The sequence below is a fragment of the Hydractinia symbiolongicarpus genome, chromosome 9 (assembly GCF_029227915.1).
Source record: "Hydractinia symbiolongicarpus strain clone_291-10 chromosome 9, HSymV2.1, whole genome shotgun sequence".
NCBI lineage: Eukaryota > Metazoa > Cnidaria > Hydrozoa > Anthoathecata > Hydractiniidae > Hydractinia > Hydractinia symbiolongicarpus.
This window is the reverse complement of record NC_079883.1, coordinates 24499484-24515895: the sequence shown is the minus strand read 5'-3', so window position 1 is coordinate 24515895 and position 16412 is coordinate 24499484. Positions and strand designations below refer to the sequence as shown.

At 33.9% G+C, this 16412-nt stretch overlaps 1 protein-coding gene across 1 annotated transcript; it reads left to right on the top strand.

The window, feature by feature from the left end:
• Positions 1-2942: 2942 nt before the first annotated feature.
• On the top strand, positions 2943-15695 carry LOC130658010 (serine/threonine-protein phosphatase 2A 56 kDa regulatory subunit epsilon isoform-like). The gene is made up of 14 exons (XM_057461032.1): positions 2943-3050; positions 3287-3483; positions 5467-5663; positions 5944-6045; positions 6122-6214; positions 10715-10845; positions 11553-11612; positions 11850-11958; positions 12817-12870; positions 13091-13141; positions 13282-13401; positions 13844-13971; positions 14707-14808; positions 14979-15695. The coding sequence occupies exons 2-14, from the start codon at positions 3303-3305 to the stop codon at positions 15082-15084; spliced, it is 1434 nt and encodes a 477-aa protein (XP_057317015.1). The 5' UTR covers positions 2943-3050; positions 3287-3302; the 3' UTR covers positions 15085-15695.
• Positions 15696-16412: the final 717 nt, after the last annotated feature.

The window sequence follows — 16412 nt, the reverse complement described above, 5'->3', positions numbered from 1 at the left end:
TTACTTGACGCGGTCGAGTCAAAGGAATGGTATAATGTCCACTTGAGGTTGTGGCCAAGTGAACAGTTTCTCCCAATGCTTTTGCAGTGTCACTCTGGAAGTCAAGAATCATATCGGCCCTTTTCATAAATGATTTTGATAGTAACAGGGGTAGGACTTTTGGTATCACATCTGTATTTATTTTTACCTTTGTGTTGCCAATGATAGCAGAAATAGATGCTCTTCCACAAGCTTGGACTTGTTCACCGTCTCCGAAGCGATATAAACTTTTGCTATGGTGATGTTTTACTTCCCTCTTTTCTTCATCAGATAGAGAGCTTATGTATTGATCTAACCAAACATCCCCACAAACGGTTTTACTGGCACCGCAATCGAGTAGGCCACAATTCCATGTTTCTGATACTAGATGTTTGAGTTGACCTGGTTTATCGCTTTCGTTGAGAAGGACGATTTCATGAACCATGTATGTATCATTTTGCTTTTCCGGACAGTCTTGTTGCCAATGAAAAACACTTTCGCATATCGCACATCGAGATACACGACCATTCCTGTCAAGTGGGTTTTTAGTAGGTTTTCTTGTGCCATCTGCTTTGGGTCGAGAAGCATGTTTATCTTGGCGCCATGTATTCCCTTTTTTGTTGTATCTTGATGATGATGCAAATCTTTGATTTAGATTACGTTTGGTGTAATATATCCCTTCTTCATCTGATGATGATTGTTGACACTCGTCTGGGTATGCTTCATTAGCATAAAACGATGGTTCTGCTTTGATTTTGATGGAGGACATACTACTGTCTAAGTCACCATCAATTGATTCTTCGGCAAATACTTTTATCAATTTCTGTCTCACATCATCATAAACTAAGTTTGTTATTGTTGCTTTTATGAGTCTTTCATGAGAACTGTCAAGATTAGCAGCCTTTAATAATCTATAGGCTAGCAGGTCATCTGGGTAATTGATGTAAGCCTTTATCTTATAGTACCTCTTTTCAAACTCTGTTAAGAAATCTCGAATCTTCTTCTCTTTTGTTCGTTTATAAGTCTCAAATTTTTCAATTGCATCAAATTTTTCTGTCAGTTTATCCTTTGCATATATCTTATCGAGCCTCTTTAAGATATTCTTAACTCCGTCTTCAGATGATATTTGTTCAGATGGAAGTTCCAATGCAGCTTCCTGTGATTTCCAATCAAGAGTAAGTACAAGGGACGGTCCTTGTTTCTTTTTATCTAGTGTTGTAAGCTCCGTCCAAATTCCAATTAATTTCTTCCAATCCTCATATTTCTTACTTTGGGATAGCAGAGGAGGAGCTTTATTGTATGACACCGACGTTGCCATTTTCCTCTGCTACCATGAAAATTAGTATTAAATGTTAGTTACCTTGAACAGAAAACAATTTCTCCAGTCAAATAATCCAAGTGAAAACAAACAATTAATTAACTCTCAATAACACCACTATTAATATCATTAACACGACGATTAGCAATTAACAATGTTCTCCAATGTAACCATTAAACAATATCACTGGTATAACTCAAGCTCCTCCACAGCTATGATTTGTTATTACTTTAATTAGTTAATATCTTGTCTAAAGGGAAAAGTATCAAAATCTACACACAGATTTTTATTGTGGTTACTTTTTGTTAGCTAATTATTCTTCCATTTCCACATTTTTAGCATACTTCCTCTTACGAACTAGGTTTGTTTTCACTCAGGGAAATTTTAGAAATGGTTGCTGTAGCACAAAGTTAAGCAAAGTTTCAATCATCACTACGGCAACAAAGCTGAATCGAATCGCCAAATATGCAGGTCTGGTCAGGAATTGGCATGTGTGTTCTAACTGACATTAGTACATGTTTGAATTAATTTTGGTGTGCTATCTTTCACTTGCCTCGTCAAAAATGGAAACATGTGAATAAAAGTTGTGCCAACGTTTGTTTGAAAAGATCGCATCATGTTTCCTCATACATACAATGTTTCTTCATGGGCTTACCATAATTGCTTTTAGCGTATGCACGTCTCATTCTTCTGAATTAACAAAAATGTTTGACAGCAAAATTTTCCAGGGGTTCAGGTGAGCTTTGACAACAAAACAAAAATCTTGATGACAAAATTGTATCTCATGCAAGAAAGAAGGAAAAATACAATGAAAAAAAATTGGTTCTTTTTAGAGAATAGTTCAGTTACCTCCTACGGAAATGCATTAAACATTAAAAACATTAAAAACTCTTGACAAAAATAAAGTAAAGTATTTTTCCGCTTAATCTTCATCTTTTGCACTTCAACTACATCATTAAAAAACAGTTTATAACCATTTTTTGTTAGGCAATGGTGTGGTTATAAAATAACTCGAAAATAAAGGAATTAAAGGAATTTTGATACTCACGTTTTTGAATTTTTTTTGGAATATTTTTATTTTAGGGTTGTTCACGCTTTTAAAATTATTGAAGCTTGAAACGTACGATTTATCGCACACCATAGAAATCTCTATGGTGCGTGATAAATCGCCCTGATCACTCACCATTAAGGTTTTGACATGCAAAGGGCTGCACACAAGGACATTTTTACTTCTGTTCAAACCTGAGTAATTTTTCCTTGATGGAAAACGAAGATATACGCACTTAAATATGGATTTTTTTCTCAATCAATCAACTGAAATGCAGGATTTTTTGTTTGAAAATGTGAATACAGCAATTGATGATAAAGTCAACAAGTGCTGAGTGCCGACGTAAATTAAAAAGGTTATATAATCTAAAAAGTCAATGAAAATAAGGATAGCACCACAACAACATGCTTTTAATTCATACATACATTCTTATTTTATTTTAAGTAGTCGAAAATGCCAAATAAATGGAAAAGGAAAGAAAGTATAGATAAATAAACCTGCTTTTTTAAAGGCTTGTTACAAATGTACATGCCTGATAAGTCTGTTGTTTAAATTTTATTTTAGAGTATAATATATGCATAAGTACACAATTATAATTTGCGGAACGAATAATAACTGGTCGTATTATGGTATTAGAAGAAAAAGGGTCTAAAAACTATACAACAGGTATGCTTGCATGTATTTTTAATCACCAAACCTTTTTCTGGGTATGACAAAAAAAAACAACAAGTTTTGAACTGATGTTCCCATGTTTCCAAGAGTCATATACTGAACTCTGATGCAGCTACAAAACATCATGGAAGTTTGTTATAATTTGTTTTGATGTCCTGACTTTAAATCAAGGCAACTCACATGTTCATGTTTTACAGAATTAGGTACAACACAATGTTTTTACTGTTTAGGCAAATAAATATCAACATGCCAGCCCATGGTCCACCTCCAGCACCTGGAGCCAACAAGGATGCTGGTGGAGCTGTTGATCCATTTACTAGGAAATCTTCTGTAAAGAAAATAGTTAAAGGCCAGAAAAAACAACAGGGCTCTTCACGATTTCGTAACAAACCGAATGTAGAAATACAGCCATTAGCGTTACTAAAAGGTTGGTTCTTTATTTTTAAAATTTATTTATGTGTCTCTTAAAAAAAATTAGGCATGTAGAAACGTCCTGTAACTAAATAATGGATGCTTTGTATAAAAAATGATTTTCATACTTATGTAGCAACTCTGGTGAAACTTTTTAAGGGACTGCAGGGCTTGAAATCTAATGTGAGTCCTTGACTCTAAATTGAGCTGAGACTTACCTAGTTTAGTCATGCAAGTTCATTTTAAATTGCGTCAAAAGTTTAAATTTACTTGCGTAAAAAGGAAGCCAAAAAACAACCAAGGTAAAAAATTGTCAGGCCATTTCGCACGCCCCCACACACGTGCAGATTTGTTTAGGCGTGCGATTCATCGCACGCGCAAAACGTTGCTGTAATTAAAAATTATTGTATTTAGAACAAAGAAAATTTATTAAATAAACCTTAAAAATAAACGATCATTCTTTTACTGAACTCTAAAAATAAACGATCAGTCTTTTACTGAACTCACAATAGATCGCACGTAGGCAGTCTTTACCAAATGTTGATAATGTGAATTTAATTGCTACCATTTGCTTTCATTCTTTCTTTTTGCCAACCAAGGGGTATTATGCAGAACAGATATAGGTCGCTAACGACCTAGTGTGTGGCCGCTATCTTTTGAAGAATTTGTTTCTTTTTCCTTTCAAATTTTGCGAACCAATGAAAACATTGAGTTAATGATGGGATCGTCGATATTTTATTTTGTTTGTTCAGTTTGGGTTAATGTGGAGATTATATCAGCGCTATAATTTTTTTTTAAAAAATGTCTGAAAAAAGAACGAAAGGAAATAAAGTTGAATTAAAAACTTTTGAAAGTTGGGGTAAATCAGATATTCTTGGTTGGAAAACAGAGGAAAAAGATGGAAAGGTTTTGGTGAACTATATTTGGTGTAAAGTTTATGCGAGGTATAAAACGGAGAATACTTCTCGATTAAAATGAAATGCGAAGACAGCTGCGTTCGCGTTATAAACGGTACAAATGTGGTAACAAAATACCAGGTGAGAGATTTTAACAGTAAAAGGTTGTTTTGATTTATTTTTATTTTTCCTAATATTTTAATTGATTTTATAAAAAAAATGCAACAATATTTTAATTTTTGTAAGGTCGCCTTTTAGAGAATTTAAAAGAAATTCAGCATTATTTAAGTTGAAATAATATAACTAATAAGAAAAAAAAACTTAATAATTTTAATTGATAATAATTTTTTTGATTCATCGAACATAAGGTTTATTAAATATTATTATTAGCGGCCGTTCGACTTTCCGTAATTTAATTTAATTTAAATATCTGTTTGCCCCACAAGTAATAAGAAAGTTTAATTAACGAGTCTGCTTACGACTTCTTCGTATATGGGTTGAAATTCCTTGCCGTACATTGTTGGAACTTGCACTTTGTTTGTTCCTTACGCTAAAACAGCAGCCCCTGTGTGGTGTACAGGGGTAAAGGAAATGTTTTTGTAAAGTTTTTTTTTGATAGCACACGCATCGCACGCGCAGAATGTATGAGGCGTGTGATCTACCGCACACCTGCCTAAAATCTTACAAAATGGCCTGGTAATGCACAAAGCATTTAACTATTAAAGAAGCTCAAGTCAAACCGATTGTCATATATTTTACGCTTCGCTTTGCTGTTTTCGCTTTAGAATTAAGAGTAGCCAAAACATAGAAACCTGTATTTCACAAAAAATATAAACATTACACCAAAGCAATATAAAAATCTATTTTCTGAGTCAAATATTTTTTTATACTAGAACTAAAATCATGATACATTTAGACAATGTAAAATAGGTTTTGTAACATTCCTTAAATCTCAAAACAAACTCGCAATTTTGAAAGAATTAGACTCCTGAGTTATTTTTAGACTCGCCCAACTCAAATATTAGCTTTTCCTTTGCTCTATCCTCTAATTCAGGATTAGGGATTTTGTTTCATTGTGATACAACATTGCCCTGCTGTTTTAGATGCTGCACAGCAAGAAAGACAAGAGTTGTTTATTAAAAAATTACAACAATGTTGTAATGTGTTCGACTTCATGGACCCTGTTAGTGATTTAAGGGGGAAAGAAGTAAAACGTGGAACCCTAAACGAATTAGTTGACTACATCACGTCTGAAAGAGGTGTGCTGACGGAACCAGTATATCCAGAAATAGTTCGAATGGTAAGCTAAACTTTATTGACAACTTAAACATTTTTTTGAACAGTTACTATTCTAAAATATTCTAAAAATACCTCTGCAGGAACAGTTTTCATTCTATTCAGGATAAGAGAGGAGACCTGGTAAACATTTTTCCATAATTTACTTCTCAGATTTCTGTACATTATTTTTACATTCTATATCATTGGCAAAAATCTGAATATGTAAAATATGTTTAATCTACCTAGTATAAAAGACTGCGGGATAACTTTATTCATTTTATTGTTTTTGTACTTTCTTTAAGGTTGCGAATAACTGTTTTCGGACACTTCCGCCCTCAGATAATCCAGACTTTGATCCAGAAGAGGATGAGCCAACATTAGAGGCGTCCTGGCCTCATCTTCAAGTATTTATTTATTTTTTAAATTTAACATTCTTATTACTTTCAAATGTTTTAAAAAAATGCATAATTTTTTGTTTAGCTGGTTTTTGAGTTCTTCTTACGTGTATTGGAATCACCAGAGTTCCAACCAACGATAGCCAAAAAGTATATTGACCAAAAATTTGTGTTGCAGGTGAGTGATTGCAACAGCATACCTGTACTTGTCTTCACCTTCTAAAAAAGGGATCTTGATATGTATGCATCATATATAATTTGCTACAGAGGTAAAAAAGACGACAAAAATTTTGTCTATGTCAGTTTCATAAATGTAGTATGGTCAAGAAGGATCAAAGAAACTAACTGTCAATCAACATGTAAAACAAACTGTCAACAAAAACTAGCAAAATATTACTTAGAGCACAAGCATGATTCTAAAATACACCACACGCCCCACGCCCCCTAAATTCCCCCAAACTCAACATAATTATAATGAAATGAAGTGTTGATAGGTTAAGTGTTCTGACACCTGATCCGTCAGAAATTTAAAGTTCTGTTAAGTATATAGTGGCCACTCACGGCATGGATGAATAGCTAAGAAACGCCTTATACACTGTACCAGGTAAACTGTGCTGTTAGTTGCACCAATCATATTCTGACAACTAAAACAGAATGGATCTATCTTGGACAGCCAGATATGCTTGAACATGGCATAATTATTTGTAGAAATGTCTATATCCCAGGGTGTTAGCTAGCGTAAATATAGGCTGGTAAACTGCCTCTTCCCAATCGAAAGTAGCTTACTTCTTCCCAAAGAAAGATTTTGAAAAAGCTACAATGTTCTTAAAGAGCATGTATAATTTGAAATTTCTAATGTTGATAAATGCCAGGAAACACCAAAACTACACTATTCACTCTTTTGGGATAGATACTTTACAAGATTTCTATCAATATCTATTTCTATCTCAGAACATGGAATTTTAAATTTTCCCTATGGATGCCACCATGAAGATCCTCAGGAAACTCCCAATTGAGGCATAGCGGCCTCAAGTAAGAATTTCTAGCTAACACACTGTATCCCTAAATGATAAATTGTTGAATCGGTTGAAGAGCAATTGGATTAAGAAGTTTGTCACGCTTTGTGCCCTTGTTTAATGGCCAAGGGACTAACCATAACAAAATGCTGATATGAGGCAAGACCAGCCACATGTGGGTGCTAAAAGCTTGGGATTGAAAGTATTGTGACTGAAGGCTGAAGGTATTGTTTGAAGCGACAAACCTGTAGTTGAGAGAGAAAGTCAGTTGCAACATCGGGTGTCCTTGAATAGGTTAAAGCATAATAATAATGTGCATTTAGGACACGCATATATGCCATGATGTGCTTGAGCGCCACACCTGAATTATAGAAACATTGTATGCAACATGATATGCAACAGGCCAAGGAGCACAAAAGACTGCACCAAAGCCCATTCCAGAGGCATTTGTAGAAAAACTGAGTGCCACTGCTTGGTCACTTAGTATAAAACAAACGCTATTTCACCGGGTAAAAAATCCACCATGTCTCAATGTAATATGATGACTGAGTGAGGCTGATAAATAAACCTATGGAGTAACATCCTGCCATGCTTTTTCACTTTGGCAGGAAAAGATAGTGAGGCAATCAAGGAGAGCGATTCCTATTTAGTGCACTTCAGACCGATTATTATTTTAGTTGCCTATACTTCGTCACTGGCAAAGGAATGATTTTATGATGAGAGTCAATCTCGACACCCAGGTAAGTTACATGTGTGAGGGTCTTGAGATTTTTTCCTGAGCAATGGTGACATCTAATTCGATGCATAGTAATTGAATGGATTCCATGTAATTATCGCAGACCTCTAACAGATAAAAGAATCTTCTAAATAATTAAGCAAAAATAGAATAGCTAGCACATTAAGGAAAACACAACATAAATCTGCAAAACAGTTTAACAAGAAAGGCAATAGACAGCTTCCAAATGGTAGGTGAGTGTCAACAAAATAATAACCACATCAAAAATAGCCTAGTAAACCCCATTAGGCTGGTTTAACATGTCAAAGTTAAGTGTGGCCAAGAAGTCAGTAAGCATCAAACCAGATATTAGTTTTAGGGCATCATCAGAAGTGGAATATCACACTGAAAACTTTTTTCACATATGCCTTTGTTAATAGCATTAATATTATCCTGTAAGAACCATCCTTTTTTAATACTAAACCTAAAGTGATCGATGCATAATGTAATCAGAGGACTGAGCAGTGGCCATGTTTTATTTCTTTAGCAATTTCCTCCCGGACTGGCCATGAATTTAAGTGCGTTGATAATAGAGTTAGATGGTCAGGTTGCTTGCTGTACACGGGCCATGAACATCTAAATGATTTCATGAAAAACCTGAGTTCAAACCGTTTAATACCCAAAGTTACTATCATAGTTGACCATGTTGTAAATGTGAACTGAGAGTCAAAGTCACACATGTTGGACTGATAGTGCAAGACCTCGATAAGGAGAGAAAAAGATGAGACACCAAATATAATTATTCCATGCTAACATCCAAGATGAGAAATCACTAGGGTAGTTGGATTGCTTGGGTACTAATGCAATCGATGGACTAGACCCTCGGGGCAAACTTGGCAGAAGAGGAGGCGGAAGCAGGCAATAAGAGATAAAAACAACACACCTTTTTTATTATGTCTAAAACAGACTAAGGGAGTGCAGGAAAGGAGGCAGGGTGTGCTGTGGTTGTGACAAAAATCCAACCTGGGCTGGACAAGGAATACCCTAATTAAACACCCTTGAAAAAAGGATTAGACATAATTATTTCCAGCTAGTAAATTATCAGTAAAAGTGGAGTTTGTATTATACACATTACCTGCCACTTGTCTGTTTGCAATATCTGCACATATTTTACCAAAGTGTTTATTATGCGCATTAAGAAATCAACAGATACGGCAAGTTTTCAAGAAGGTTTCTATAAATTGTTTTTATTAAAATCATGTTTAACAGTAATTTACACATGAGATATATTGCTGTCTAAACAATTTTGTATACGTGTGACGTTTCGGCGTAAAGCCTTCTTCAAAATATCTTTTCTTATGTACACTTCTTGTCTCTATAACTATACAATTTTTAATTTTTTTTTAATTATCATAAATTAAACACCCTCCTCCTTGTTAAGCTCGTCCGGGTGAAGAGTCTTAAGTTGGTACATTCAAAACTGCTCTCTCCTCAACAGCGAAGCTCCGTCAGTTTTATCGATTAACGTAATTTCACCGTCGGTTTCAATACCAGAATGACTCTACCTTAAATAATGTGCATGTAAATACGCTTGTGAATGCTTTTCTCCTTGGAAAGCTTTACGGAGCCTTATAATTATTCCATCGGAAGCGAAAACGCTCTGTGGTTTGACCACATATTGAATTTTACAAATTCTACAAGTGATGACATAAACAATACAATTCCAATAACAATTAAATAAGTGGTTGATATAAAATATATCACCTGTTTTACTGCCAGAAAAAGAATTCGTAACCATTATGTTGTTGCAGGTTTTACACCGTGAATATCCGCAACGTTTAACCCTTCTCAGTCTCTCCAAGGGATATGCTTAAGCTCTAACAAGATGACTACGAATATTCCTTACACTGCGAAATGATACAAACAGCTTAGGGGTGAACACTTTTTTAACCGCTGGATCAGCATAAAGAAGAGGTAAGAGTTTATTGGTAACAAAGGATGGAAAGTCACCACTAGTGGAACTCCATCCTCCTTTTTAGCTCCATTCTTAACCTCCAGAGTTTCATTCTGGCCTACTGCAGCACACCTACTGATCTGAGATTCTACAACTCCCCTAGGATAACCTCGTTTAAAAAACCATTCAGATAATTCGCTCATTCTTTCCTCACATACCTTATCATCCGAACATAATCTAATACGTAATGCCTAACTATAAATACAAAATGTTTTCATATGGAAAGGATGACAGGAATCGAAATGTAATTACTGATATCCGTCAATATCTTTACAATACAAGTCTGTTTTAAAATATCCATTTTTAAGTTTCACGTTAACATCTAAGAAGTTAATACTGTCCGAAGACCTTTCGTGGGTAAACTTAAGATTAGGGTGAAACCGATTATTCAAAAACCCGTCAAGTTCTTCACTACTGCCGGTTCAGATGAAAAAAATGTCATCTATGTCCCGTAAGCAGGGGTTTAAGTAATTCCTTTTCAAAAAGTGGGTTTCAGCCTTAACCATAAATATACACGCGTAAGGTGGGGGCAAACTTAGTCCTATAACAGTACCAGAAAGCTGATGAAACCTTTCCGAGTTAAATTCAAAAAAATTGTTCCAGAGAACAAACTCTGCCATTTTCGCTAAGTCGTCGCTTGGGACAGCTTCAAATTCTCACAATTCCAGCCTTTCTCTAAGAGCTTTGAGACCTATGTCATGTGGGGTACTGGGATATAGGCCTACAACATCTGCAGTTACCATAATATATATATACTAGTCGTTAGCCCGTGGAAAATCCACGGTTTCGCCCGTCCTTTTTATACCGCATTGCGTGCTTCTCGCTATTGCGCAGCTAAGCTACCATTTTGCGTGATAGACAGACAGACAGACAGACGTATACAGGTATTATAATATAGATACTTTATAAATTTTTCCTTTGCTCTTGCTTTAGTTACTAGAATTATTTGATAGTGAAGATCCAAGGGAACGAGAATTCCTGAAGACGGTACTACATCGTATTTACGGCAAATTTCTTGGACTTAGGGCGTATATCAGAAAACAGATAAATCACATATTTTTAAAGTAAGTTCCCATATTTTTTTAAGAAAAGCTCACACCTGTTAATCATAATATTCTTTCAGACATACTGATTGTTTAAGAGATCTTAATTTACTTTTACAAGTTTTAATCGCCTAAATGATTTGAATGAGAATTTTAACACTTTTTATTCAGCTTTTACAAAAGTGATATTTATCTGTTAAGTACTTTTCTTCAACACACAGTGGCCACTTTCAAAGAGATTAAAAACTTTTTTTGCTCCCGTCCATTTTAACTAGTGCTGTTTGTTGCATGCTACTTAAAGCTGGCCTCTTATTCTCTAAATACTTTTAACATTACATTCACTAGAAAATTCTTTATGATAAAAACAAGCTTACAAGCTTTTTTTCCTTTATTTGTTTATTCTTTATTCTTTATTCTTTATTATTTGTTTGTAAATTTAAGACATATCAGTTAGCTCTCAAAAGTTGGAACCAAAAAATAAAAGCAATCGCAAAGGTCTGAATTAAAGAAATAAAGTCCAATATACAACTGTATTAAGCAAAACACATGTTTAAAAAGTTCTGTATGAGTTGGATGCAAATGTTTATTGTGCAGAAGGATGCCTAAACCCCTTTAAATTCTTTATAAAATTTTCACTTTTTTTGCATGTGGATGCTAAGACATGGCTCTTTTGAAAAAGTTTTTTCTAAATCATTTTAAAGTTGATTATTGTAATTGGGTTTATTTAGGTTTATATATGAAACTGAACATTTCAATGGTGTTGGAGAGCTATTAGAAATATTAGGGAGGTGAGTGAAAAAGAGCTTGAGAATTATTCACATATTATGTTTAAATGTACACAGGCAATATATTTGATCATGTGCAAATTTGCTTTATCATTTCAGTCTGACAAATTTATTAATTTCTAATCTTAAGTGGACCGCCAAAAAATTAAATGAATTAAGGATATCTTTCTGGTAGCCAACATATATCTTGAACAGAAATTTGTTTTTATGCTTTTTCACATGACAATTCTCCTTTTTTAGTATTATCAATGGTTTTGCATTGCCATTAAAAGCCGAACATAAACAATTTTTATTAAAAGTTCTTATACCACTGCATAAAGTTAGATGTCTATCTCTATATCATGCACAGGTAATGTTTAATTTTTATGTGCCACTTCTCTTTGTATTTTGTATTAATAAGGCAGGTAAACTGTTTGTCTCTAAGATTTTAAAGTCATGCCAAGGACAAATAACAAAGCATAAAGGATGATTGACCTCATTGATTTATCCATGGGCTACCAACTGGTCTATATTATAATTACCCGTTGTGTTGCGAGTAGCGAAGAATTTTTATGGATTTTTTTGAAGATCAATTTTGAAGAATAATTAAAGAAGTTTGCTGTTATTGCCTCCCCTACCCAAAGAACTCTTTTAAAGTATGTAATCTGCTCAATGGGTGAAAACTTACCGCACGTCACTCTTACCATGAAATAGTTTTCTAAAAATGGATAAATTTTATAGCTTATTTCATTTCGAAATGATAAAAATAAATTAACTTGTCATTTCCTTATAAAAAAACCCAACATGTTTTATAGAATAAGCTTTTTACCATTAGTACAAAAAATAATAAACTTTTATAGAATTACTGGTAATTTTCTTGTTTTAGCTTCAAATAACAACAAATGTAAAAAAACCTTAATTTTTTATAATGTCATCAAGCTGTACAACTAAAGCTAAAGGATAAATAAAATAAACATCGTGTCAATTGCCTTATCAACACAGTTGATAACAATCGTGAAATAATTCCATTGAAAAAAAACCGAATAATTCCAGCAACACAACTAAACTTTGAATATATAAACCCCTAAGATGCTTTCTTTATCCCATTTGCTTTTTCCTTTTAACTGGTTATGTTAAATTGCAAAACACAGTGATTTTCTTATTTCCATTGCTGATGGGGGTAGCATTGTGTTTGAAAAGATTTTGATGTATACTAATATTTTCTTAGCTGGCATACTGTGTTGTACAATTCTTAGAAAAAGATTCCACATTGACCGAACCTGTAAGTACTGTTGCTCCACTCAGTTTATACATTTGTTAGTTTGATCTATTTGATATACTCTACCAATCTGTTTTGTGTGTAAAAAAGGGATGTTCTTTAATTTTTTTGTGGGAAAGTTAAAGAAAATATAACAATGTGGTATATCAATTTCGCTTTGCTATTGATACTAAATCAGTCAATAGCTGTTTATTTTAATGCATGCTTACCTTCACTTTTTTAGGTTATCATGGGTCTTTTGAAGTATTGGCCTAAAACAAGTAGTCAAAAAGAGGTTCAATTATTATTATTATTTATATTTTTTTTTATTTTTTCTGGTCTACTATGAATTGCCCTAGGACCTTTTGTTGTTTGATTTTACTGTACTGATATTAAGGGTGTATCAGTGATAATGAAGGCTGCCTTTCTACTTAGGTTATGTTTCTTGGCGAGGTTGAAGAAATTTTGGACGCCATTGAAGCATCACAGTTTCAGAAAGTTATGGAGCCTCTATTCAAAAAGATAGCGAAATGTGTTTCAAGTCCTCATTTTCAGGTAACATTGTTTGACTTTAATTTGTTTTCGTCATTCAGTTTACGTCAAAAGATGTAGTAAATTTACTATTGTATTAATAACCTAAAAATTAAAATCAAGTATGCATTAAAATAAGCAGCCATTGATTAATTTAGTATCAACAGGAAAGCTTAATTGGTAGCATTGTATAATTGTAGCGCATTCAGCTTGTAATCGTATGGTTTCAGGTCCAAATCACCACCATGGCGCACTTTAAATGTAGTGTTGTCAGCCTATTTTGTAACATCTACTGACCACTAACTGGCTTGTGTGGCAGGCAAGCAAGTTATACGTATCTCTGACAGTAGTGTAACATAGTTACAGTCAGAGGAGAAAAAAGAGCCAGCCATAAGGATGGAATCCCTAAGAACATTTTAACTTTCCTTAAGTTAGTTACTATTAACATTTTGTTGTTTATGTATAGGTGGCCGAACGGGCATTATATTTTTGGAATAACGAATATATTATGAGTCTTATCGATGAAAACTCAAATGTAATCCTTCCCATCATGTTTTCATGCTTATATCGAATATCAAAAGATCACTGGAATCAGTAAGTTTTGACCTCATATTATTCTTCCTAACTTTTAATTTGTACGCCCTGTAATTCAAGCCAAGGCTAAATTCTTGACATATCCAATGTTTAAGCTTTTTTGCGTCCGGAACGGATGAAAGAGAAAGAAATTCGCACTGTTTGCAATTTTTAAAAATTTGATTTTAAAGTTCCTGAGTAAACATTTTAGGTCATCTAAGATCATCAATTAAAAGGAATCTAAATAAAAGTTTTAAAGTTATCAGAGATTCTACGTTACAGGTTTTTTTTCAGGAAAATACAATATACATCCGTTAAGTGAGGCCTTCAGGGGAACTACCCAATTGTTTCACTGAGCAGATGAGAAATTGTCCAAAATAAGAAAATAACCTATGAAAATAAAAATTTGCTCAGAGGGACACGAAAAAGTGGTCGATCGTCCGAGCGTCTTAAAGCAAATGAAAACCAGTAAATATTTTCTTCGATGTAATTTTTGAATAATAATAGTTCTACTTGGTGTCTATGTTACAATAGTATTTATTACAAGTTATTTCTATTCCATATTTGTGAATTAATAAGCATATGTTCACAATGGGTTTTGTTAAAAAATTGAAGATGGACTTTCAAAAACTATGGGCAGTGTTTATAAAAAAAAGCTTTGTTTTTAATGTTGAAATCTCTGTGTTAAATCCTCTAAGAGTGAGAGCTGTGAGTCTTCGTATTACCATGTGTTATGCCATGCATTTGTTGCTTTAGGACGATCGTGGCTTTAGTTTACAATGTGTTGAAGTCGTTTATGGAAATGAACAGCAAACTATTTGATGAACTGACATCTTCATATAAAGCAGAAAGACAAAAGTATGTTCTATTTTTACTTTCTCAACATGTTACCTATTTGTAACTTAATTTTGAGGTCAGTGCCTTAGCTGATGTGTCTTAAGCACGGGATAGGCACTCTAAAACAATAGACGACAACAAAAGACGTAATATAGTATTTAATTATCTCTAAATTTATTTTTGTATTTTAGGGAGAAAAAGAAAGAGAAGGAGCGAGAAGAATTATGGAAGAAATTGGAAAAACTTGAAATGGACAAAAAAGTCAACGATGGTAGTAATATAGCCGAGCCGCAATGATAAAATAAAGTTTTTTCGAGCCTCATGAAACACGCAGCTGTTAATAACAACAACAACGACAACAACAGAAACAATTATTGGCGTAGTGTAAACTTGCCCTGCTTGTGGTTTTTTTCAATCAGCGTATAATATAAACATTAATTAAAACTCACTTAAATCATGACTTTGGTGCCATTTTGAAATAAAAAATAAATAAACAAATATACAAGGTGTCACATTAGTAAATTCAAATCTTTTTCAGAAATCTCTGTTCGGTATGCTTTTTCATAATTATTTTTATTTTGTTGTTTGTTTTTGTGCCTCCCGCTGAGAATTCTACAAAATTATGTGACAAGATCTCGTGACTTTTCATGAATTTGCGTATTTTTAATTTGACTGTTTTGCTACCATTGTTGCGATGTAAAGTCAACGTCGGTCTTATCTAATAGCAACAGAAAACTCTCTTTTTGTCGGTCAGCAGGTTTGCAAAGCGAGGAAACCGCGGGAGGTATTTTTGAATTACGAAACTCTTCCTTAAAATAGAGAACGAACGAAGGATTAAGCTCCTTTTTGTTTGTATCGAATATGTGATTTAATCAGTTCAACATGTAAATATAATACCATTTGCGTAACATGTCGGTTTTTTTCTCGCGAACACCCAAATAACACCGTGAATTACGATAACGCAGCGGCAGATGTCACGGAATGTATTAATTTATTTTTGTGATTATGCTGCTCGTAAGGTTTTTAGTATTTAATTATTTTTCAGTGGTATGTATGGTTTTTTTCTTGCAGAAAATCTCTAAGTTTTGTGACGTGCATAGCAAACGTAATTGCTGAGTTAGGTTCACGACTGGTAGCCTTGTGATAGAGCGTTCGCTTCCAGTGCGGGAGGTCTTGGATTCAAACCCTGGCCGAGTCATGCCAGAGACTATAAAAATGTGAATCTATCCTTTTCGCTTAGCGTTCAGCATGAGAATAGGATTGATATATTTGGCGTTTGTCTAGTTGAGTGGTTGTTGTGTTTGAAAGACTTTCGTACTTTAAATGGGAACTTTAAATGCACCAGGACACCAGAACATCTCTTTATTCCAAAATATATATTCTTTTTTTCAAAAATAGATGTTTTATGGCTCAAAGTATTTCAACGTCAAAGGATTTACCTGTGGAAAGAGAGGGTTATTGCAAAACCTGGACAATTGTTTAGTGCTAATTTTAAGGAAACTTGAAATAATCAGGGATTTGTCGAATACATAATTCCCCGTCATAAAATCGTTACCTTATCCGCAAAAATAAGTCAACAAAATATAGCAAATTTTGGCTCATTGTTTATTACGTTGTGCCGTTGT